This window comes from Thalassophryne amazonica, chromosome 5, assembly GCF_902500255.1.
Source record: "Thalassophryne amazonica chromosome 5, fThaAma1.1, whole genome shotgun sequence".
Taxonomy (NCBI): Eukaryota; Metazoa; Chordata; class Actinopteri; order Batrachoidiformes; family Batrachoididae; genus Thalassophryne; species Thalassophryne amazonica.
Genome location: NC_047107.1, coordinates 114,162,184 through 114,181,348, shown reverse-complemented (window position 1 = coordinate 114,181,348; position 19,165 = coordinate 114,162,184). Strand labels below are relative to the sequence as shown.

At 41.4% G+C, this 19,165-nt stretch overlaps 1 protein-coding gene across 1 annotated transcript in view; it reads left to right on the top strand.

Moving 5' to 3' along the window:
• LOC117509998 (natterin-1-like) overlaps positions 1-16,388 on the top strand; it is a 31,449-nt gene extending 15,061 nt beyond the window's left edge. The window contains exons 3-5 of the mRNA XM_034169605.1: positions 3,613-3,623; positions 9,161-9,166; positions 16,048-16,388. Coding sequence (XP_034025496.1) covers positions 3,613-3,623; positions 9,161-9,166; positions 16,048-16,388 — 358 coding nt within the window. The remainder of the gene's footprint in view (positions 1-3,612; positions 3,624-9,160; positions 9,167-16,047) is intronic.
• Positions 16,389-19,165: the final 2,777 nt, after the last annotated feature.

The window sequence follows — 19,165 nt, the reverse complement described above, 5'->3', positions numbered from 1 at the left end:
ATAAAAAAATTAAAATTCCACTCAGACAATAAACAGTCAGTTCTAATAACATATTTTCTGGAGTACAGGTCGCACTGGAGTACAAGTGGTATTCTTATCCCATTACATTTGTGCCCTAAATCGGACTGAGTTTTACTGGTGATGCGTTAGCAGAGCAGATAAAACGGCTATTTGTGACCATAAAATCCAGCATTAATGTCTGCAAATCATCAGACACAACAGTGTTATTGTCTAATTTACCACTTCTTGAAAGAAGAAGCAAAATGAATATTATCACAGCATTATATATTTTTGAAGCAATATGTCAAAAACATTAGGAATCTGCAGCAGGCCACGGAGCAGGTGATTAGAGATCCCTGCAAGGCTTATGACAAATGTGGGTGTGGAATCCATTAGCTTAGCGGGGAAATTAGTGCAGAAAATCCACTATGGTGATAGTGCAGTTTATCTGCCAGGGAGGGAATTTCAACAAGTTGAGACTGTGGCCTGCTCCCGTAGACGTGTCCATAAAAATCATAGAGGGATATGCTTTGCAAACTTAATACCCATTACTATATTGGATCATGTTGAAATTGAGGATGGCCCAATGGTTGTTCCAGCAATATCAAAGATTTCATGTCTGCTACCTACAATGCGTGTGGAATGTCTCAAACCTAAATCTACTTCTAGGCATCTTATATATGCCACTCTGGAACCACCCCTAAACCCAAACAGCTCAACTGTCAACCCCACTGAGGTCGTTAGACTGGGTCTCATTAACATAAGATCACTGTCCTCAAAATCATTGTTGATTAATGATTTAAATATTGATCATCACTTAGATATGATTGGGTAATGTGAAACCTGGCTTAAACCTACAGCTGTCCTCCCCTTAAATGAGGCCTGCCCACCAACATATACATTTAGTCACGTCCGTCGTGATACGAAGCAAGGTGGGGGTGTAGCTCTTATTTATAAATCTAGGTTTATCTTATTAGCGGTTGAGGGTCACAAATATAACTTGTTTGAGCATCTGATTCTCCGCTCCGCCATATTACTTTGTCACTGTATATAGGTCTCCTGGCCCATATTCTGAATTCTTAGATGAATTTGGTGCGTTCATTTCTAACTTGTCAACGAGAGAAGATAACATTCTGATCATTGGTGACTTTAACGTTCATATAAATAAGCCTTCTCATCCCCTCTGCAAATCATTTATGGAAATTGTGGATGCATTAGGATTTCGGCAATGCATTCAGGATTTGACGTACATTAGTGGAAATACCCTGGATCTGGTTCTTGCATGTGGTATTGCTGTCACGAATATTGACATCATGTCTCTTACATCAGTGGTCTCTGATCACTCACTTATAAGTTTACAGTTTCACTGCCGTGTTTAGTGGAACAACAACCTTATTTATCATTACGGCAATGCATCAACTCCTCAACTAAGACTGAACTAGAAGATAGATTGCCTGATGTCTTAGCCTCACTTTTGACAAATACCCAGTCAGTAGACAGACTTGCGGATAGTTTAAACTCAGTGCTCAAAACTACACTCGACATGATTGCACCACCTGTGTTGAAACTGCGCCCCCACAAATTGCAGTCACCTTGGTTCAATGATTACCTGCGTGACCTCAAGCATAAAGCAAGAGGTCTAGAACAGAAATGGCATTGTTCAAAATTAGAAGTATTCCACCTTGCATGGCGTGATGCTATCTTAGACTATAAGGATGCACTATTACTCACCTATTACTCTGATTTGATCAACAAAAACAAGCATAACTCAAAGTTCTTGTTCAACACGGTGGCAACACTTATTCATGGACAACCACCTGTAGTTTGCTCTCCTTTTACAGCACAAGATTTCCTGGATTACTTTGAGAAGAAAATAGATAACATTAGGTTGAACATATCCCAGCATACCTTAACCCAGCCACTACACCCTGCTATTGAGGTGGGCACCACTACTGAGGTATTACCTAGATTTACAGAATTTGATGGTATTTCTCTAGACATGCTGACGAAACTCGTAACGTCAACAAAAAGCACAACCTGTTTATTTGATCCTATACCAACAAAACTGTTTAAGGACCCATGGCCCACTCTTGGGCCGATTATGCTGGAAATTATTAATCTTTCTTTACCTTCTGGATCTGTTCCTAAACATTTCAAATGTGCAGTGATTAAACCATTACTTAAGAAACCTAATCTTGACCCTAGTGTATTGAAAAACTATCGGCCGATATCAAATCTATCATTTTGCTCTAAAATTCTGGAAAAAGTGGTGTCACGGCAGCTTGTAGACTATCTTACTGAGAATAATCTCTTTGAGCCCCTGCAGTCTGCTTTTAGAAAATATCATTCCACAGAAACGGCTCTCACTAAAGTGGTGAATGATCTTCTGCTTACACTGGATTCGGACACCACTACGGTTCTGTTGCTGTTAGATCTCAGTGCTGCATTTGATACAGTGGATCATCATATTCTACTTGATAGGCTGGAAAATCATTTTGGGATTACTGGGAGTGCCCTTGCAAGGCTGATGTCATACTTGACCAGTCGTTCTCACTATGTTTTGTACAGTAACACTACCTCTAACCTTAGTGACATGAAATTTGGGGTTCCTCAGGGGTCTGTCTTAGGCCCCCTGCTTTTCTCCCTTTATATAGCACCCCTTGGGCACATATTGCGGCATTTTGGGATTACCTTTCACTGCTATGCAGATGATACTCAGTTATATATGCCGATAACTGCTGGTAATCTCGTTCACATAAAATCCTTAGAAGATTGCCTTGCATCAGTGAGAAGTTGGATGTCTAGAAACGTCCTACTTTTAAACTCTGAAAAGACTGAAATGATGGTTCTTGGTCCAGTGAGACATCTGCATCAATTTGACCAGTTAACACTCAGCCTCGGCTCGTGTGTCATACATCACACTGACAAAGTGAGGAACCTTGGGGTAATTTTTGATCCTTCGTTGTCCTTTGGTCTCCATATTAGAAATATTACTAGGACTGCTTTCTTCCACCTGCGAAATATAGCGAAGATTCGTCCCATTCTGTCTATGGCTGATGCTGAGACCCTGATCCATGCGTTCATCTCTTCTAGATTGGACTACTGCAATGTTCTATTTTCTGGTTTACCGCAGTCTAGCATTAGGGGTCTCCAATTGGTTCAAAATGCTGCAGCCAGACTTTGGACATGAAGCAGAAAATTTGACCACATTACACCCATTCTGGCGTCTCTTCACTGGCTTCCTGTCCCAGTGAGATCAGATTTTAAGGTTCTGCTACTAACCTATAAAATTATTCATGCACTGGCACCTCCCTACCTAGTTGACCTAATTAAACCTTACGTACCGGCCCGGGCTTTACGTTCTCAGGGTGCAGGACTACTTTGTGTCCCTAAGGTGAATAAGAAGTCTGCGGGTCACAGAGCTTTCTTTTATCGTGCCCCTGTTCTGTGGAATGATCTCCCTGCGTCAATAAAACAATCAGATTCTGTGGAGACTTTCAAGTCCAGACTTAAGACGCACTTATTTTCCCTTTCATATGGCTAGCATACTGGTGCAGTTTTGTTTTACACTTTTTACTCTTTTAATTCATGTTATTAGTAATTGAAGTGGGCTGCGGCCTCAACTTCACCTAAATTCTGGGTCTTTTAGTGAAGCTTAGGGCTAGCGGCCAGCCATCACCTTAGTATTTCTTCTGTTTTTCTTGTTGATTAATGCTGGCAAATTATACAGTATTTTTTGTCTTTCTGATGTCTGATTCTGTTTTTTCTCTGTTTAAGGTGCAGCTCCATCCAGAGATGGGAGTTGTGTTTGTGTTGGCGATCCTCCTGTCCTGTGCACCAACAGCAATTCTTGTATATTCGTCCGTGAATTGTTCTGTGAATTATTTCTGTAATTTATGTTTGTAGCATGACCCAAGCAGAGGGTCACCCCTTTGAGTCTGGTCTGCTTGAGGTTTCTTCCTCAGAGGGAGTTTTTTTCCTTACCACTGTTGCTCTGGGGATTGGTAAGATTAGACCTTACCTGTGTGAAGCGCCTTGAGGCAACTCTGTTGTGATTTGGCGCTATATAAAGGAAATAAATTAATAAATTGAAATTGACACAGTGTTAAAGAGCACAGCTACTAAGCTGGTGCATTATAGCTTCAATGTACAAGTTTGTAAATCCTCCACCAAGATTTCATGCAACTGCCTCAGAAACATCCTGGTCTTCAAGTCAGTCCACAGAACAAACAGCAGTCTGCAGGACTTCAGACCAATCTTTGTGTAAACAATGACACGTCTTTGAGCAGAGCTAAAAGCTGAAGCTGTGAGCAGAATGCCTTCCTCACCGAGATATGACTGGACACATTCAGAATGTACACTGAGACAAAAGACCAGGGGTTTCATGTTCAAAGACTTGCATGGATATCTTATTGAAACATGGCAGACAATAAGACCCAGAACCGGGTGAATGCACAAAACAGTCAAGATATGTCAAAGTGTGCGGACGAATGTATCCAAGCATGTTCCATTTGTACATCCCAATCAATGTAGAAATGAGCACACATGCAGATGCATGAAACTCCTCTCTGTCCACGCCCCTATTTAAATATGCAAATATATTTAAATAGGCCCTGGGACCTGGGGATCGGCCTCTCTGTCCAGAATGATCATGGTAAGAAAAAAAATTTTACAGAGTGTGTGCTACAGATGAAGTGGAGTAAATGAAGTAAATGAAGTGTAGATGTCACGATTTTGGCCGGCTCTGGGCTTCAATCCTCATTTTTCCTCCTTCTTTTACTCACCGTCTGACCCAGCTCTGTTTTATTAGCTATTTTTCTTGTGTTTATTGTGTTCTAGTTTGCTTTGCTACTTTGCTGCTTTTATGCTTTAGCCATTGTCCGGTTTTGTTCTTGTTTTGTTCAGCCAGTTTGTGTTTCCATTGTTTACCATTTGTTTATTTTGTTCTTCTCATTTGTTATATTATCTGTTGTGCTTTGGTGTCAGGTTTCATTACAGTCTGTTTTATTTTTGGTTTGTTTTACCACTCTGTTTTCTTAGTCAGTCCAGTTCATGTCTGGTTTGCTATTGCATTATATTCTGCCCCTGATTTCCATTTTAGCTCTGTTCTGCTTTTGCCATTTGTTTCCACTCCGCACCTCCCATCAAGTCTTTGCTCCTCGTCTCAGGCCCAGTTATTTATGTTCACTTCACTTCACTACACCTGCCCCATGTCTTTGTCTCCCACCTTGTTTATGTCTACTTTGTGTTTCCATTTACTCACGCTCTTGCACCTGCTCCAGTGTCTTTGTCTATTACATCATGCCACTGTGCTCACTCCCTTTAGTCACACTCTTGACTCCTGTTCACACAGCTTTGTCTTTTCTTCTCTCCGCCTTGTGTTCTCTTCCCTCAGTCTTGCACAACATTGTATCTTTGTTCATTAGACACGCCCCCTTTCTGGATCCTTCCTCTCACTTGCACCTTGTTTACACCACCTGTTTCTAATTAGTCCACATGTATTTAAACCCCACAGTTCTTCACTTCCTCACCAGATTGTTGTCTTGTACACTTTGCAGTGCCCTTCATTGTCCTGATTTTGTCTTGCTGTGTTATGAACCCTGCTCTGATGTCTTTGACCATGACTCTTGCCTCATCCCAGTTGTCGGTGTTTGTTCGTGCCTCTGAATCCTGCTCGTTTATGACTGCGTCTCGGCCTGACCCTTCTTGTACCTCTGCCTCGCTGACTGATTACATGTGTACCGAACCTGATGCTGGAATAAAGACCATGATACCCCCACACCTGAGCCTAGTCTGGGAGTCTGTATTGCGGGTCCAGCCACTCCTGGTGACGGGCTCCCGCCCGTCCTGACAGTAGATACGCAGGGATATTTTATTTGGTACCCTGTGAACCGGAAAAATATTAACAGAAGCAGCGCACAAACACTGCAGTTAAAAAAAAATAAGGTCCACCGTGGCTTGACAGTGTGTGACATCACAACATTATGCACATGTTTATTGACAAATACTGAACACAGGGAGACAATTGGGGCTTGTTAAGAAGCTCTGCGGCTCTAGTTTCATCATTGAGGTAAACAAAGGACATTAATGTGAATAATTAAAAGCATATTTGAATGTGCACATGCCCAAATGTGCTTGTTCTGATTTTTGTTTGTAACAATTACTGTACACCAATAAACTCTGCACTGATTAATCAGTCACCCATTGTGCACTGTGTCAGCCTCCAGCCTGTTCCAAGTCCAACCCAATGCATTTGCACATCACATATTATTTGTACATTGAGGGAATGAAATAGTTTCCTATTAACAAAAACAAATTCTTCATGTGATGGCGCCTTTATAGCAATATGTGTGCAGTCAATAACTCCAATTACATTAGGGAAACTGACTTTCGCTGTAAATTCAGCTTTAATGTTGGAATGTGATGTACCTGGATGGCATTCGGGTGATTGCGTTCCACGCAGCTGGCATGGCTCAGCTCAAGGTTGACAGGCACACTCCTGACCCACCGGCCAGCTCCCACTGGAATGCCCCTGTTGCCAGAAAGCCCAACATGGCCAGCACCTGTGTGGACACAGACAACTCCTGGGTACTCGCCGTATTGTGCTCTGGGCAGACCGCAAGTCTGTAACACTGGTTTTGGTAATCGAAATCAGCTTATGAACAATTATCATCATTTGCAAGTAAATCCTCACATTCTCTGAATACACGCTCACCTCGGATTGCATCATTTTCAAGGTCCTCTAACAACATTAATGCAGCCATTGTTAGTGCCATTTTATGCATCACTTTGCGCATGCTTTTATATCCACCATATAATTGCAAGTACATGGGTGGGTTAAGTGTTCATCAGTGTGTCTCTGATGTGCATATGAGTTTGATAACAAATTGTTTTCACACAATTAACTGTTGGGAAAGTGTCGGTACACGGACCCACAACAGGGGGCGCAAATGAACGGACAATGGAGGAAGTCAAATAACAACACTTTACTGTTGTGAATGGGCAGGCTCGAAGATAGGAGACGTCCGTCCAAAGTAGAACCGGAACCACACGATTTCCTCCGCCACCAGACCCCGGGAATACTGGAGCCGCCAAGTCCCGAATTCCCAGGTGGCCACTGCCTCCGCGTGTCGGACCTGGTACTGCTGGCGAGGAACAAAGAAACAATTAAACGAGGGCGCGTTTGCATCCAGCAATCCGCACGGCAGGAAAACTACCTCCACCTCTCGTTGGAAAAGAAGTCTGTTACAACGCACAAAGTCACAAGAAGGTTTACTGTCACACAGTTAGCTGAGTACGTTACCTTCCAGGTAGAACGATATCTCGGCAAAGAGGTGGAGACGTCGTCCTGCTGATATTCCCCTGCTGATCAGATGAGTGGTAACAGCTGTTGCAGGTGATGCGTGACAGCTGTCACCCTGGCTGCTCCTGTGAGGCGACTGCGCCCTCTCGTGCCTGAAGCCCGCACTTCAGGCAGGGCGCCCTCTGGTGGTGGGCCAGCAGTACCTCCTCTTCTGGCGGCCCACACAACAATTAACAGTTTCCCAACATCAACTTTATGCTTCTGCAGTGGACAGCTGTAGAAATGTCTGTACGCCAGCCATGATATTGGTGTGGCACTCTGCACATTTCCACTGTCTTTTGAGTTTTGATACAGCTGAACATTTGCGAGACGGACGTATGTCATGTTTATGTGTATGCAACCATGCAATTGAGGCCCCAGGACTGGCTACGTTTAAGTCTCAGAATACACTCAGTTAGTGGTCATATGTGACACCATCAGAAAAAACTGGTCCACCACAGGTCTCCATCAGATGGACCAATGCTGATATACAAGTACAAACTCACAAATATGAAATACACTAGTTTTTAAAAAGAAATTTCAGATGTGTTTTAATCTTCACATTTCCTCAGGTAAAAATGTCAGCAAATATTGCTTCACCAAAAGTTACAAGGGGATGAATCCAGGAAATCCAGTTTGAGAAACAAGTTTGAGGAGTGAGGCAAAGACGATCGAGAGCATTGTGCTCATAAACAATGTCGGACTCTGTAGTTTTCTCTGGGCCCTTCCCCAGTCGGACCGGGAGTGACATGTTTAGCAAAATGTTCTCCTTGAATTGCTGGCTGTCTGAGTGGTGTCCAAAAAATGAGGTGGGCTTCATAGATAATTGGCAAAGCTTCTGGGGAAAACCTAGTCTTGTTAGGAGAGACGGCATCCATCCCACTTTGGATGGAGCAGCTCTCATTTCTAGAAATCTGGCCAATTTTCTTAAATCCTCAAAACTGTGACTATCCAGGGTTGGGACCAGGAAGCAGAGTTGTAGTCTTACACACCTCTCTGCAGCTTCTCTCCCCCTGCCATCCCCCCAATACCCCATTCCTGTAGAGACGGTGCCTGCTCCCAGACCACCACCAACCAGTAAAAATCTATTTAAGCATCAAAATTCAAAAAGAAAAAATAATATAGCACCTTCAACTGCACCACAGACTAAAACAGTTAAATGTGGTCTATTAAACATTAGGTCTCTCTCTCCTAAGTCCCTGTTAGTAAATGATATAATAATTGATCAACATATTGATTTATTCTGCCTTACAGAAACCTGGTTACAGCAGGATGAATATGTTAGTTTAAATGAGTCAACATCCCCGAGTCACACTAACTGTCAGAATGCTCGTAGCACGGGCCGAGGGGGAGGATTAGCAGCAATCTTCCACTCCAGCTTATTAATTAATCAAAAACCCAGACAGAGCTTTAATTCATTTGAAAGCGTGACTCTTAGTCTTGTCCATCCAAATTGGAAGTCCCAAAAACCAGTTTTATTTGTTGTTATCTATTGTCCACCTGGTCATTACTGCGAGTTTCTTTGTGAATTTTCAGACCTTTTGTCTGACTTAGTGCTTAACTCAGATAAGATAATTATAGTGGGCGATTTTAACATCCACATAGATGCTGAGAATGACAGCCTCAACACTGCATTTAATCTATTATTAGACTCAATTGGCTTTGCTCAAAATGTAAATGAGTCCACCCACCACTTTAATCATACCTTAGATCTTGTTCTGACTTATGGTATGTAAATTGAAGACTTAACAGTATTCCCCTGAAAACCCCCTTCTGTCTGATCATTTCTTAATAACATTTACATTTACTTTAATGGACTATTAAAGTAAATTAAACCATTACTTAAAAAGCCATCACTTGACCCAGCTATCTTAGCTAATTATAGGCCAATCTCCAACCTTCCTTTTCTCTCAAAAATTCTTGAAAGGGTAGTTGTAAAACAGCTAACTGATCATCTGCAGAGGAATGGTCTATTTGAAGAGTTTCAGTCAGGTTTTAGAATTCATCATAGTACAGAAACTGCATTAGTGAAGGTTACAAATGATCTTCTTATGGCCTCAGACAGTGGACTCATCTCTGTGCTTGTTCTGTTAGACCTCAGTGCTGCTTTTGATACTGTTGACCATAAAATTTTATTACAGAGATTAGAGCATGCCATAGGTATTAAAGGCACTGCGCTGCGGTGGTTTGAATCATATTTGTCTAATAGATTACAATTTGTTCATGTAAATGGGGAATCTTCTTCACAGACTAAAGTTAATTATGGAGTTCCACAAGGTTCCGTGCTAGAACCAATTTTATTCACTTTATACATGCTTCCCTTAGGCAGTATTATTAGACGGTATTGCTTAAATTTTCATTGTTACGCAGATGATACCCAGCTTTATCTATCCATGAAGCCAGAGGACACACACCAATTGGCTAAACTGCAGGATTGTCTTACAGACATAAAGACATGGATGACCTCTAATTTCCTGCTTTTAAACTCAGATAAAACTGAAGTTATTGTACTTGGCCCCACAAATCTTAGAAACATGGTGTCTAACCAGATCCTTACTCTGGATGGCATTACCCTGACCTCTAGTAATACTGTGAGAAATCTTGGAGTCATTTTTGATCAGGATATGTCATTCAAAGCGCATATTAAACAAATATGTAGGACTGCTTTTTTGCATTTACGCAATATCTCTAAAATTAGAAAGGTCTTGTCTCAGAGTGATGCTGAAAAACTAATTCATGCATTTATTTCCTCTAGGCTGGACTATTGTAATTCATTATTATCAGGTTGTCCTAAAAGTTCCCTGAAAAGCCTTCAGTTAATTCAAAATGCTGCAGCTAGAGTACTAATGGGGACTAGAAGGAGAGAGCATATCTCACCCATATTGGCCTCTCTTCAATGGCTTCCTGTTAATTCTAGAATAGAATTTAAAATTCTTCTTCTTACTTATAAGGTTTTGAATAATCAGGTCCCATCTTATCTTAGGGACCTCGTAGTACCATATCACCCAAATAGAGCGCTTCGCTCTCAGACTGCAGGCTTACTTGTAGTTCCTAGGGTTTGTAAGAGTAGAATGGGAGGCAGAGCCTTCAGCTTTCAGGCTCCTCTCCTGTGGAACCAGCTCCCAATTCAGATCAGGGAGACAGACACCCTCTCTACTTTTAAGATTAGGCTTAAAACTTTCTTTTTTGCTAAAGCTTATAGTTAGGGCTGGATCAGGTGACCCTGAACCATCCCTTAGTTATGCTGCTATAGACGTAGACTGCTGGGGGGGTTCCCATGATGCACTGTTTCTTTCTCTTTTTGCTCTGTATGCACCACTCTGCATTTAATCACTAGTGATCGATCTCTGCTCCCCTCCACAGCATATCTTTTTCCTGGTTCTCTCCCTCAGCCCCAACCAGTCCCAGCAGAAGACTGCCCCTCCCTGAGCCTGGTTCTGCTGGAGGTTTCTTCCTGTTAAAAGGGAGTTTTTCCTTCCCACTGTAGCCAAATGCTTGCTCACAGGGGGTCATTTTGACCGTTGGGGTTTTACATAATTATTGTATGGCCTTGCCTTACAATCCCTTACCAAAAAGTAGTATATGCAAGTATGTTTCAAGTATACTTCTAGTTTACTTTTTATATACTTATCAGTACTATTTTTTGGTAAGGGATATAAAGCGCCTTGGGCAACTGTTTGTTGTGATTTGGCGCTATATAAAAAAAAATTGATTGATTGATTGATTGATTGACTACCCAGCAGTGGGGAATACGTTTCATTACAGTAGAAGTCTTTCGGAAAGCGCTGTAACTAGGTTTAAGGATATGATTCCTTCTTTGTTATGTTCTCCAATGCCATATACCAACACAGTGCAGAGTAGCTACCTAAACTCTGTGAGTGAGGTAGATTATCTCGTCAATAGTTTTACATCCTCATTGAGCACAACTTTGGATGCTGTAGCTCCTCTGAAAAAGAGAGCCTTAAATCAGAAGTGCCTGACTCCGTGGTATAACTCACAAACTCGCAGCTTAAAGCAGATAACCCGTCAGTTGGAGAGGAAATGGTGGCTCACTAATTTAGAAGATCTTCACTTAGCCTGGAAAAAGAGTCTGTTGCTCTATAAAAAAAAGCCCTCCGTAAAACTAGGACATCTTACTACTCATCACTAATTGAAGAAAATAAGAACAACCCCAGGTTTCTTTTCAGCACTGTAGCCAGGCTGACAAAGAGTCAGAGCTCTATTGAGCTGAGTATTCCTTTAACTTTAACTAGTAATGACTTCATGACTTTCTTTGCTAATAAAATTTTAACTACTAGAGAAAAAATTACTCATAACCATCCCAAAGACATATCGTTATCTTTGGCTGCTTTCAGTAATGCTGGTATTTGGTTAGACTCTTTCTCTCCGATTGTTCTGAGTTATTTTCATTAGTTACTTCCTCCAAACCATCAACATGTCTATTAGACCCCATTCCTACCAGGCTGCTCAAGGAAACCCTACCATTAATTAATGCTTCGATCTTAAATATGATCAGTCTATCTTTATTAGTTGGCTATGTACCACAGGCTTTTAAGGTGGCAGTATTTAAACCATTACTTAAAAAGCCATCACTTGACCCAGCTATCTTAGCTAATTATAGGCCAATCTCCAACCTTCCTTTTCCCTCAAAAATTCTTGAAAGGGTAGTTGTAAAACAGTTAACTGATCATCTGCAGAGGAATGGTCTATTTGAAGAGTTTCAGTCAGGTTTTAGAATTCATCATAGTACAGAAACAGCATTAGTGAAGGTTACAAATGATCTTCTTATGGCCTCAGACAGTGGACTCATCTCTGTGCTTGTCCTGTTAGACCTCAGTGCTGCTTTTGATACTGTTGACCATAAACTTTTATTACAGAGATTAGAGCATGCCATAGGTATTAAAGGCACTGCGCTGCGGTGGTTTGAATCATATTTATCTAATAGATTACAATTTGTTCATGTAAATGGGGAATCTTCTTCACAGACTAAGGTTAATTATGGAGTTCCACAAGGTTCTGTGCTAGGACCAATTTTATTCACTTTATACATGCTTCCCTTAGGCAGTATTATTAGAAAGCATTGCTTAAATTTTCATTGTTACGCAGATGATACCCAGCTTTATCTATCCATGAAGCCAGAGGACACACACCAATTAGTTAAACTGCAGGAATGTCTTACAGACATAAAGACATGGATGACCTCTAATTTCCTGCTTTTAAATTCAGATAAAACTGAAGTTATTGTACCTTGCCCCACAAATCTTAGAAACATGGTGTCTAACCAGATCCTTACTCTGGATGGCATTACCCTGACCTCTAGTACTACTGTGAGAAATCTTGGAGTCATTTTTGATCAGGATATGTCATTCAAAGCGCATATTAAACAAATATGTAGGACTGCTTTTTTGCATTTACGCAATATCTCTAAAATTAGAAAGGTCTTGTCTCAGAGTGATGCTGAAAAACTAATTCATGCATTTATTTCCTCTAGGCTGGACTATTGTAATTCATTATTATCAGGTTGTCCTAAAAGTTCCCTGAAAAGCCTTCAGTTAATTCAAAATGCTGCAGCTAGAGTACTAATGGGGACTAGAAGGAGAGAGAGAGCATATTTCACCCATATTGGCCTCTCTTCATTGGCTTCCTGTTAATTCTAGAATAGAATTTAAAATTCTTCTTCTTACTTATAAGGTTTTGAATAATCAGGTTCCATCTTATCTTAGGGACCTCATAGTACCATATCACCCCAATAGAGCGCTTCGCTCTCAGACTGCAGGCTTACTTGTAGTTCCTAGGGTTTGTAAGAGTAGAATGGGAGGCAGAGCCTTCAGCTTTCAGACTCCTCTCCTGTGGATCCAGCTCCCAATTCAGATCAGGGAGACAGACACCCTCTCTACTTTTAAAGTAGACCTGCATTGAAATAAATGTTGTCAGATTTCAGAAAGAAATAGCTGATATGTATTTATAAGACCCTTGTGAATGCAGTAAAGTAAATCTGTAAGCCCAAATTTGTAATTCAGTGGAGAAATCTTTGTTTAAAAATGACAAATTTGCAGCTAAAATTTAGCCTCTGTGAAAAGTTTGTACAGCCATATCATTTCCATGACGTCAGGGACAAGACGATGCGCTCCCGCCTTCAGTCCGATCCCGCTTTGAAATTGATTTTATCTTTTAGTAATGTTACTTATACACGTCCTGGTTTCAACATCCAAAAGTAAGCTGCAATGAATGTGAGATACAGATCTGTGTGCTCAGATCAGCAGCGACATCGACAGCGGGCGCCGTTCTTCCTCTCCCGCTCTCTGCCTCCGCTGCGCTTATTAAGTCTGCGGGCTCGTTAACGAGCTCGTTAACCGCCAACGTGGGCCACTCAAACCGCCCGTGTCTGCTTTGCAGCTGGTGTTGTGCCAGATTCAGTGCACAACACCGGCATCACCTCTCTGTCTACTGAATGGAGCTGCAGCACACTTGGCACAATTCCTGAGATTACGCTCGCTGTTTTAATGCGAAGCAGCTGGTACACCTGTTGCTGCAAGGACAGACTTCTTGCGGCAAAATCCACAGCACCGCACGTCTCGACAATCGGAGCCCCAGAGCTCCATGGACGCTGAGAGAGGTTTATATATTTTTAATGACTAAGATTCTTTGCGGGTCTTGCCTCCATATCCCGCGATGGTACCGGAGGCGAAAGACAGTAGATTTTCATTGCGACACCACTCAATCAAATGGGCGTATGAAAAAGTCCCCCAAAATAATTTTCAAGCACAAATAAAAGAAGTGTGTACTCACCAAACGTGCCGTAAGACAATATGAAGTTTTAAAAAAAGTAGATCCTTCCGTATAAGACAAGAAAAAGGTGCAGATGCAAACTGACGTAAATCCACAAATTACAATTGGCGCAATGCATGCTGGGAGAGGGTCTTGTCCATGACGTCTCGGCAGCGTCCATGATGAGAGGGACAATTTGCGGAGGGCTAAATGGTAGCTGTAAATTTGTCATTTTCAAATGAAGATTTCTCCGTTTAATGTGATATTTGTCTATAATAGCTGATTGTTATTAATTGTATCTCCGTTGCATCCACCAAATGGCACCGGGAAGCAGGAAACAGCACCAACCAATATCTCGGGTTGTCCCCTTAGAATGTATATTTCGATCTGTGTGTGTGTAACCAGATCCACTAACGTGTAAAAAATCTGGAGTAATTTAATTCACCCAGGAGCAACTTAGTGGAAAATCCACACTTTGTGTCCACTCACAGTGCACCGTCGGCAGTTACAAATTTGCTGATTTTTTTTTTTTTTATGACTCAGGAATTCTCACGCTTGTCTTTACTGAGGGACTGGAATTGATGGAACTGCATAAAGATGTTTTCTTCGTGAATGTGCAGTATGTGGTTCTGAGTGTGGCACCTTATCCTGATCTCGGAATTACGAGGCCAGGATAAAAAGTCAAATTGTTTTTTTTTTATCACTGAATGCAGTGCACTTCCATATAATATAGTAATACTTGTGTTAACATTTTCTTATTATTACCATTTTTATTCTTGTAAAGTAAAAGTCCCTTCAGCTGCTCCCTTGTTTGCACTCGGGGTTGCCACAGCAAATCCAAGGTGAATCTGCATGTTGAATTGGCACAGGTTTTATGCCGGATGCCCTTCCTGACACAACTCCACATTACATGGAGAAATGTGGCAGGGGTGGGATTTGAACCAGGAACCTTCTGCACTGAAACCAAGCGCATTAACCACTTGGCCACCACCCCTGCTACCATTTTTATTCTTGTGTTTATTTAAAATTAAAGATATAAATGTAAAATATAAATGTTACTTGCCCATTGGTCGATAGAAGATCCATCCATGTTTCTGGTCTCCAAAACAGAAAAAAAGATGCCCTCAAAGCCAAATCAATGGATGTTCTTCAAGGGCCCAGCCAAGCTTAACAAGCTTAAAACAGTGGGGGTTTATCTATCCCTGTCCCTCTTGTCTGTCTCCTGTCACTTGGTGATGGGCGTTTCCCTCTCTCTGGCCAGACCCTCATTCTGGTGCATTCCAGGCACACCTGCACCCAATCTCCACCTCATCACCTGGGTGTATTTAAGCTCCTCATTTTGTCCTGCTCCCTTGGCAGTTTGATGCGCCTTCTCTTGAGCTCTGTTTTTGTGTATTCCTGACCTGCTTGCCTCTCGTGTGTTATGACTACCTGCCTGTATTATCAACCATGCCTAAGCCTGATGTTCCATGAACCTCTGCTCTTGTTGGACCGCCTTTTTGTGTATCGGACCCCATTTACTGATTAAGTAAACTGCTTTTACTCACAGAGCTCTGTTGTTGAGTCCTACATGTGTGTCCAGCCATTCTGTGGAAATTAGAAGGCACCAAGATTTTTACTAAATTAGACCTACGCAATACTTACCACTTGGCTAGAATAAAATAAGGAGATGAGTAGAAGACAGCATTTAACACACCCACTGGTCATTACGAATATTTGGTGATGCCTTTCGGGCTCACTGATACATGACTTTTTGAATAACTTTGTGTTAGTTTATTTACATGACATTCTCATCTTCTGTCCTGATCTCAAGACCCACACCCAGCATGTGCATATGGTCCTGCGAACCCTGTTACACAACAATTTTTATGTTAAGGCAGAAAAGTATGATTTCCATGGGCCAACTGTATCTTTTCTGGGGTTTGTCATCTCGGAAGGGAGGATTCAGATGAACCCAGGTAAAGTGGCGGCAGTGCACGAATGGGCAGTTCCTAGCAACCGTAAGGAGGTTCAGAGGTTTCTGGGGTTTGTGAACTTTTACCGCAAGTTCATCCGAAATTTCAGTATGGTCGTTGCTCCGCTGCATAACGTGACCTCATTCCTATGGGCGTTCAAGTGGACACCGGAATGTGACGAGGTCTTCAAGGTCCTAAAACAATGCTTTACGGCAGCCCCCGTGCTACTCCTTCCTAACTCCTCTCGGCAGTTTGTGGTTGAGGTCAATGCTTCCAACATTGGTGTGGGGGCAATCCTGTCTCAAATTAATTGCGCCGACTAAAGGCTACATCCCTGTGCTTTTCTGTCAAGCAAGTTGTCTCCCGCAGAGCACAATTACTACATCGGCGACCGCGAACTGCTTGCAGTCAAAGTGGCCTTGGAGGAGTGGCGTCACTGGCTGGAGGGGGCACAAATGCCATTCATAGTGTATAATGACCATAAGAATTTAGTGTATTTAAGAATAGCTAAACGCTTTAATGCTCATCAGGCCTGGTGGGCTATATTTTTCAGTCGTTTTGACTTCGCCATCTCCTATCGACCTGGCACTAAGAACGGTAAACCTGACGCTTTGTTGAGACAATACGATGGTCCTGATGCCCTATCCAATCCTGGCAACATTCTTCCACCCTTTTGTTTCATCTCTGCCATATCCTGGGAAATACAATCCTGGGTAAAAGCTGCTTTAGAGAACGTATGCATACCTGCTGAATGTCCACCAGGAAAGTAGTTTGTTCCAGCTTTGCTCAGGGGGGAGATGATTAACTGGGGACAAAGTAGCCATTTTGCTTGCCATCCAGGAATTAAAGAAAAACTATGCAAATGTTACAACAGCGTTTCTGGTGGCCACGTATGGTTGCAGATGTTACAGAGTTCGTGAATGCCTGTCAGATTTGAACTATGCATAAATCCTCAACACGTCCACCAGCCGGTACATTATTACCTCTGTCTATACCTAGACAACCCTGGACTCACATCTCTGTAGACTTTGTCACTGGACGTCCGCCATCAAAGGGACATATCGTCATTCTGACTGTTGTTGATCAATTATCCAAAATGTGTCATTTTGTGCCTTTACTTAAGTTACCTTCTGCCAAAGAACTAGCTGAGATTATGCTTGCTCACATGTTCCGTCTCCATGGTTTCCCATGGGATATTGTCTCCGACCGGGGTCTTCAGTTAAGGGAGTTCTGCCATTTCCTCAGGGCCACCTCCAGTCTCACATCTGGGTATCATCCACAAGCTAACGGTCAGAGTCAACATTTTAATCAGGAGTTGGAAAAGGGGCTTAAGATTTGTAACGCATGTCCTCGATTCACCATAATTAAATAAATACATTAATGCTTTCTCAACAAAAACCTGAGGTTTTGAGCTGAGAACAAAGTCAGCCTTTCATTCCTAACTGTGGAAATTCTTGGGGCCACCTGGCAATCTCCTGAACACTCCCTGGCCTCTTCACATCACAACAAAACTGTAATTCACAGCTCTTCAGAGCTTTCTCTGAAATCTTTATCAGTGAAGTTTTGGTCACTGTGAATTACATGACTTTTGCTTCAATTGCTTCAAGTCAGAACTTCCCCAGGCAAGGAGAATCCACCTTTTATGGCCTCACACCAAGGACAGGAACTCTCAAGACATGCCACAGGATCTCTTCCATGATAAGACGTGGCCATAAACTTTGAGCCTTGACAACTAGTTATTATCTCTAGGTCTAAGTGAAGAAAAAGAAGACCTTCTGTTTAAATAGGAATGCAAGAGACCAGGATTGCATGTTATGCATATATAAAATTCTAATGTTGTTCATGTTGATTATTCAAACAATCTGCTTTGCATATAATCACTTCATTTAAATGACATGTTCCTTATAACTGATGCTGTGTTTCTGACTTATTCATGTTGTGATAATGAAATATTCTGTTAACTAAGTGGTTTGTGTAGGATGTGTTTAAGCCTTTAATAACGTTATATTCATCCCATCATGATTGTTAATCATCATTGTTTCATTCTTTGATCATTTTTAACAAATTAATAGCCTGACGTTTTAAAGGTTCATCAAGTCTTTGAAATTTTTAAGAGAATTTCTGAGCTGAACTTTTCAAAATAATAGTGAATTTACAGAAAAGCGACTTTCCTTTTTTGTACTTTAAAACCCTGCTCTTAAAGTTTTAACTTTTTTCTAAATTCACAAAGACTTTTAATCTGGCTCCAACAAACCTTTAAAACACTACCAGAACCCATTTTCAACAAACGCCTTCCGCCTCTGGGGTCCAGCAAGCTGATGACGGACCTGACTGCCATCCTGTCGGTAAAACCAGCCAACACTGAAGCCTTGGGATCACTGGGGAGACCAATGGTTTAACCCCTAACCCAAGTGAGCTCACGCTGCAAAGAGCCTAACACATCAACGATGGACTTCATCCGAACCACCTCTTCAATGGATCAGCTAAGTGACCCAGTTAAAGGTTCCAGGAAAAGGGTTTTGTTGTCAATGGATGCAAAGTGGCTTCTTTTTAAACATATTCATATATTTGTTTAATAATTCTCTTAATAATTGGCTTCAAAATGCATCACTACATTCTAATCAGATTTATGTACTTAAAGTCTTTAAGCTTTTTCTCATTTTTTCAGTCTCTCATCAGTAAGGAAACTGTGTCCATAAATGAACTTAGTTAATCACTGTCCACAAAAATGCCAGTAAACTGTTCATTTCTTATATACTTGTAAATAAAATGTAAATATTTCTGCTGTGGTTCATTCTGTGTTCAGAAGGAAACCCTTGGTCAATCGTATCATAGAATTCAGACTTTCAGACCCGAGACTGATTAATTACATTGAGACTAATTAATTAAACTGAGACTGATTGATTAATTGAGACTGATTAATTAATTATTGTTTAAATTAAAGTACCTATGCTTTAAATAGGTGGTCCCCTGACGTAATTACATATTATTCTAATTCCTATTGTTAATTATTTTGGTGACCCATTATATGAAGTCTAGGCCAACTTAATTCCATTTGGGAGTTTAACAATACTTTTACTACATATTTTTGGTGCTCTCC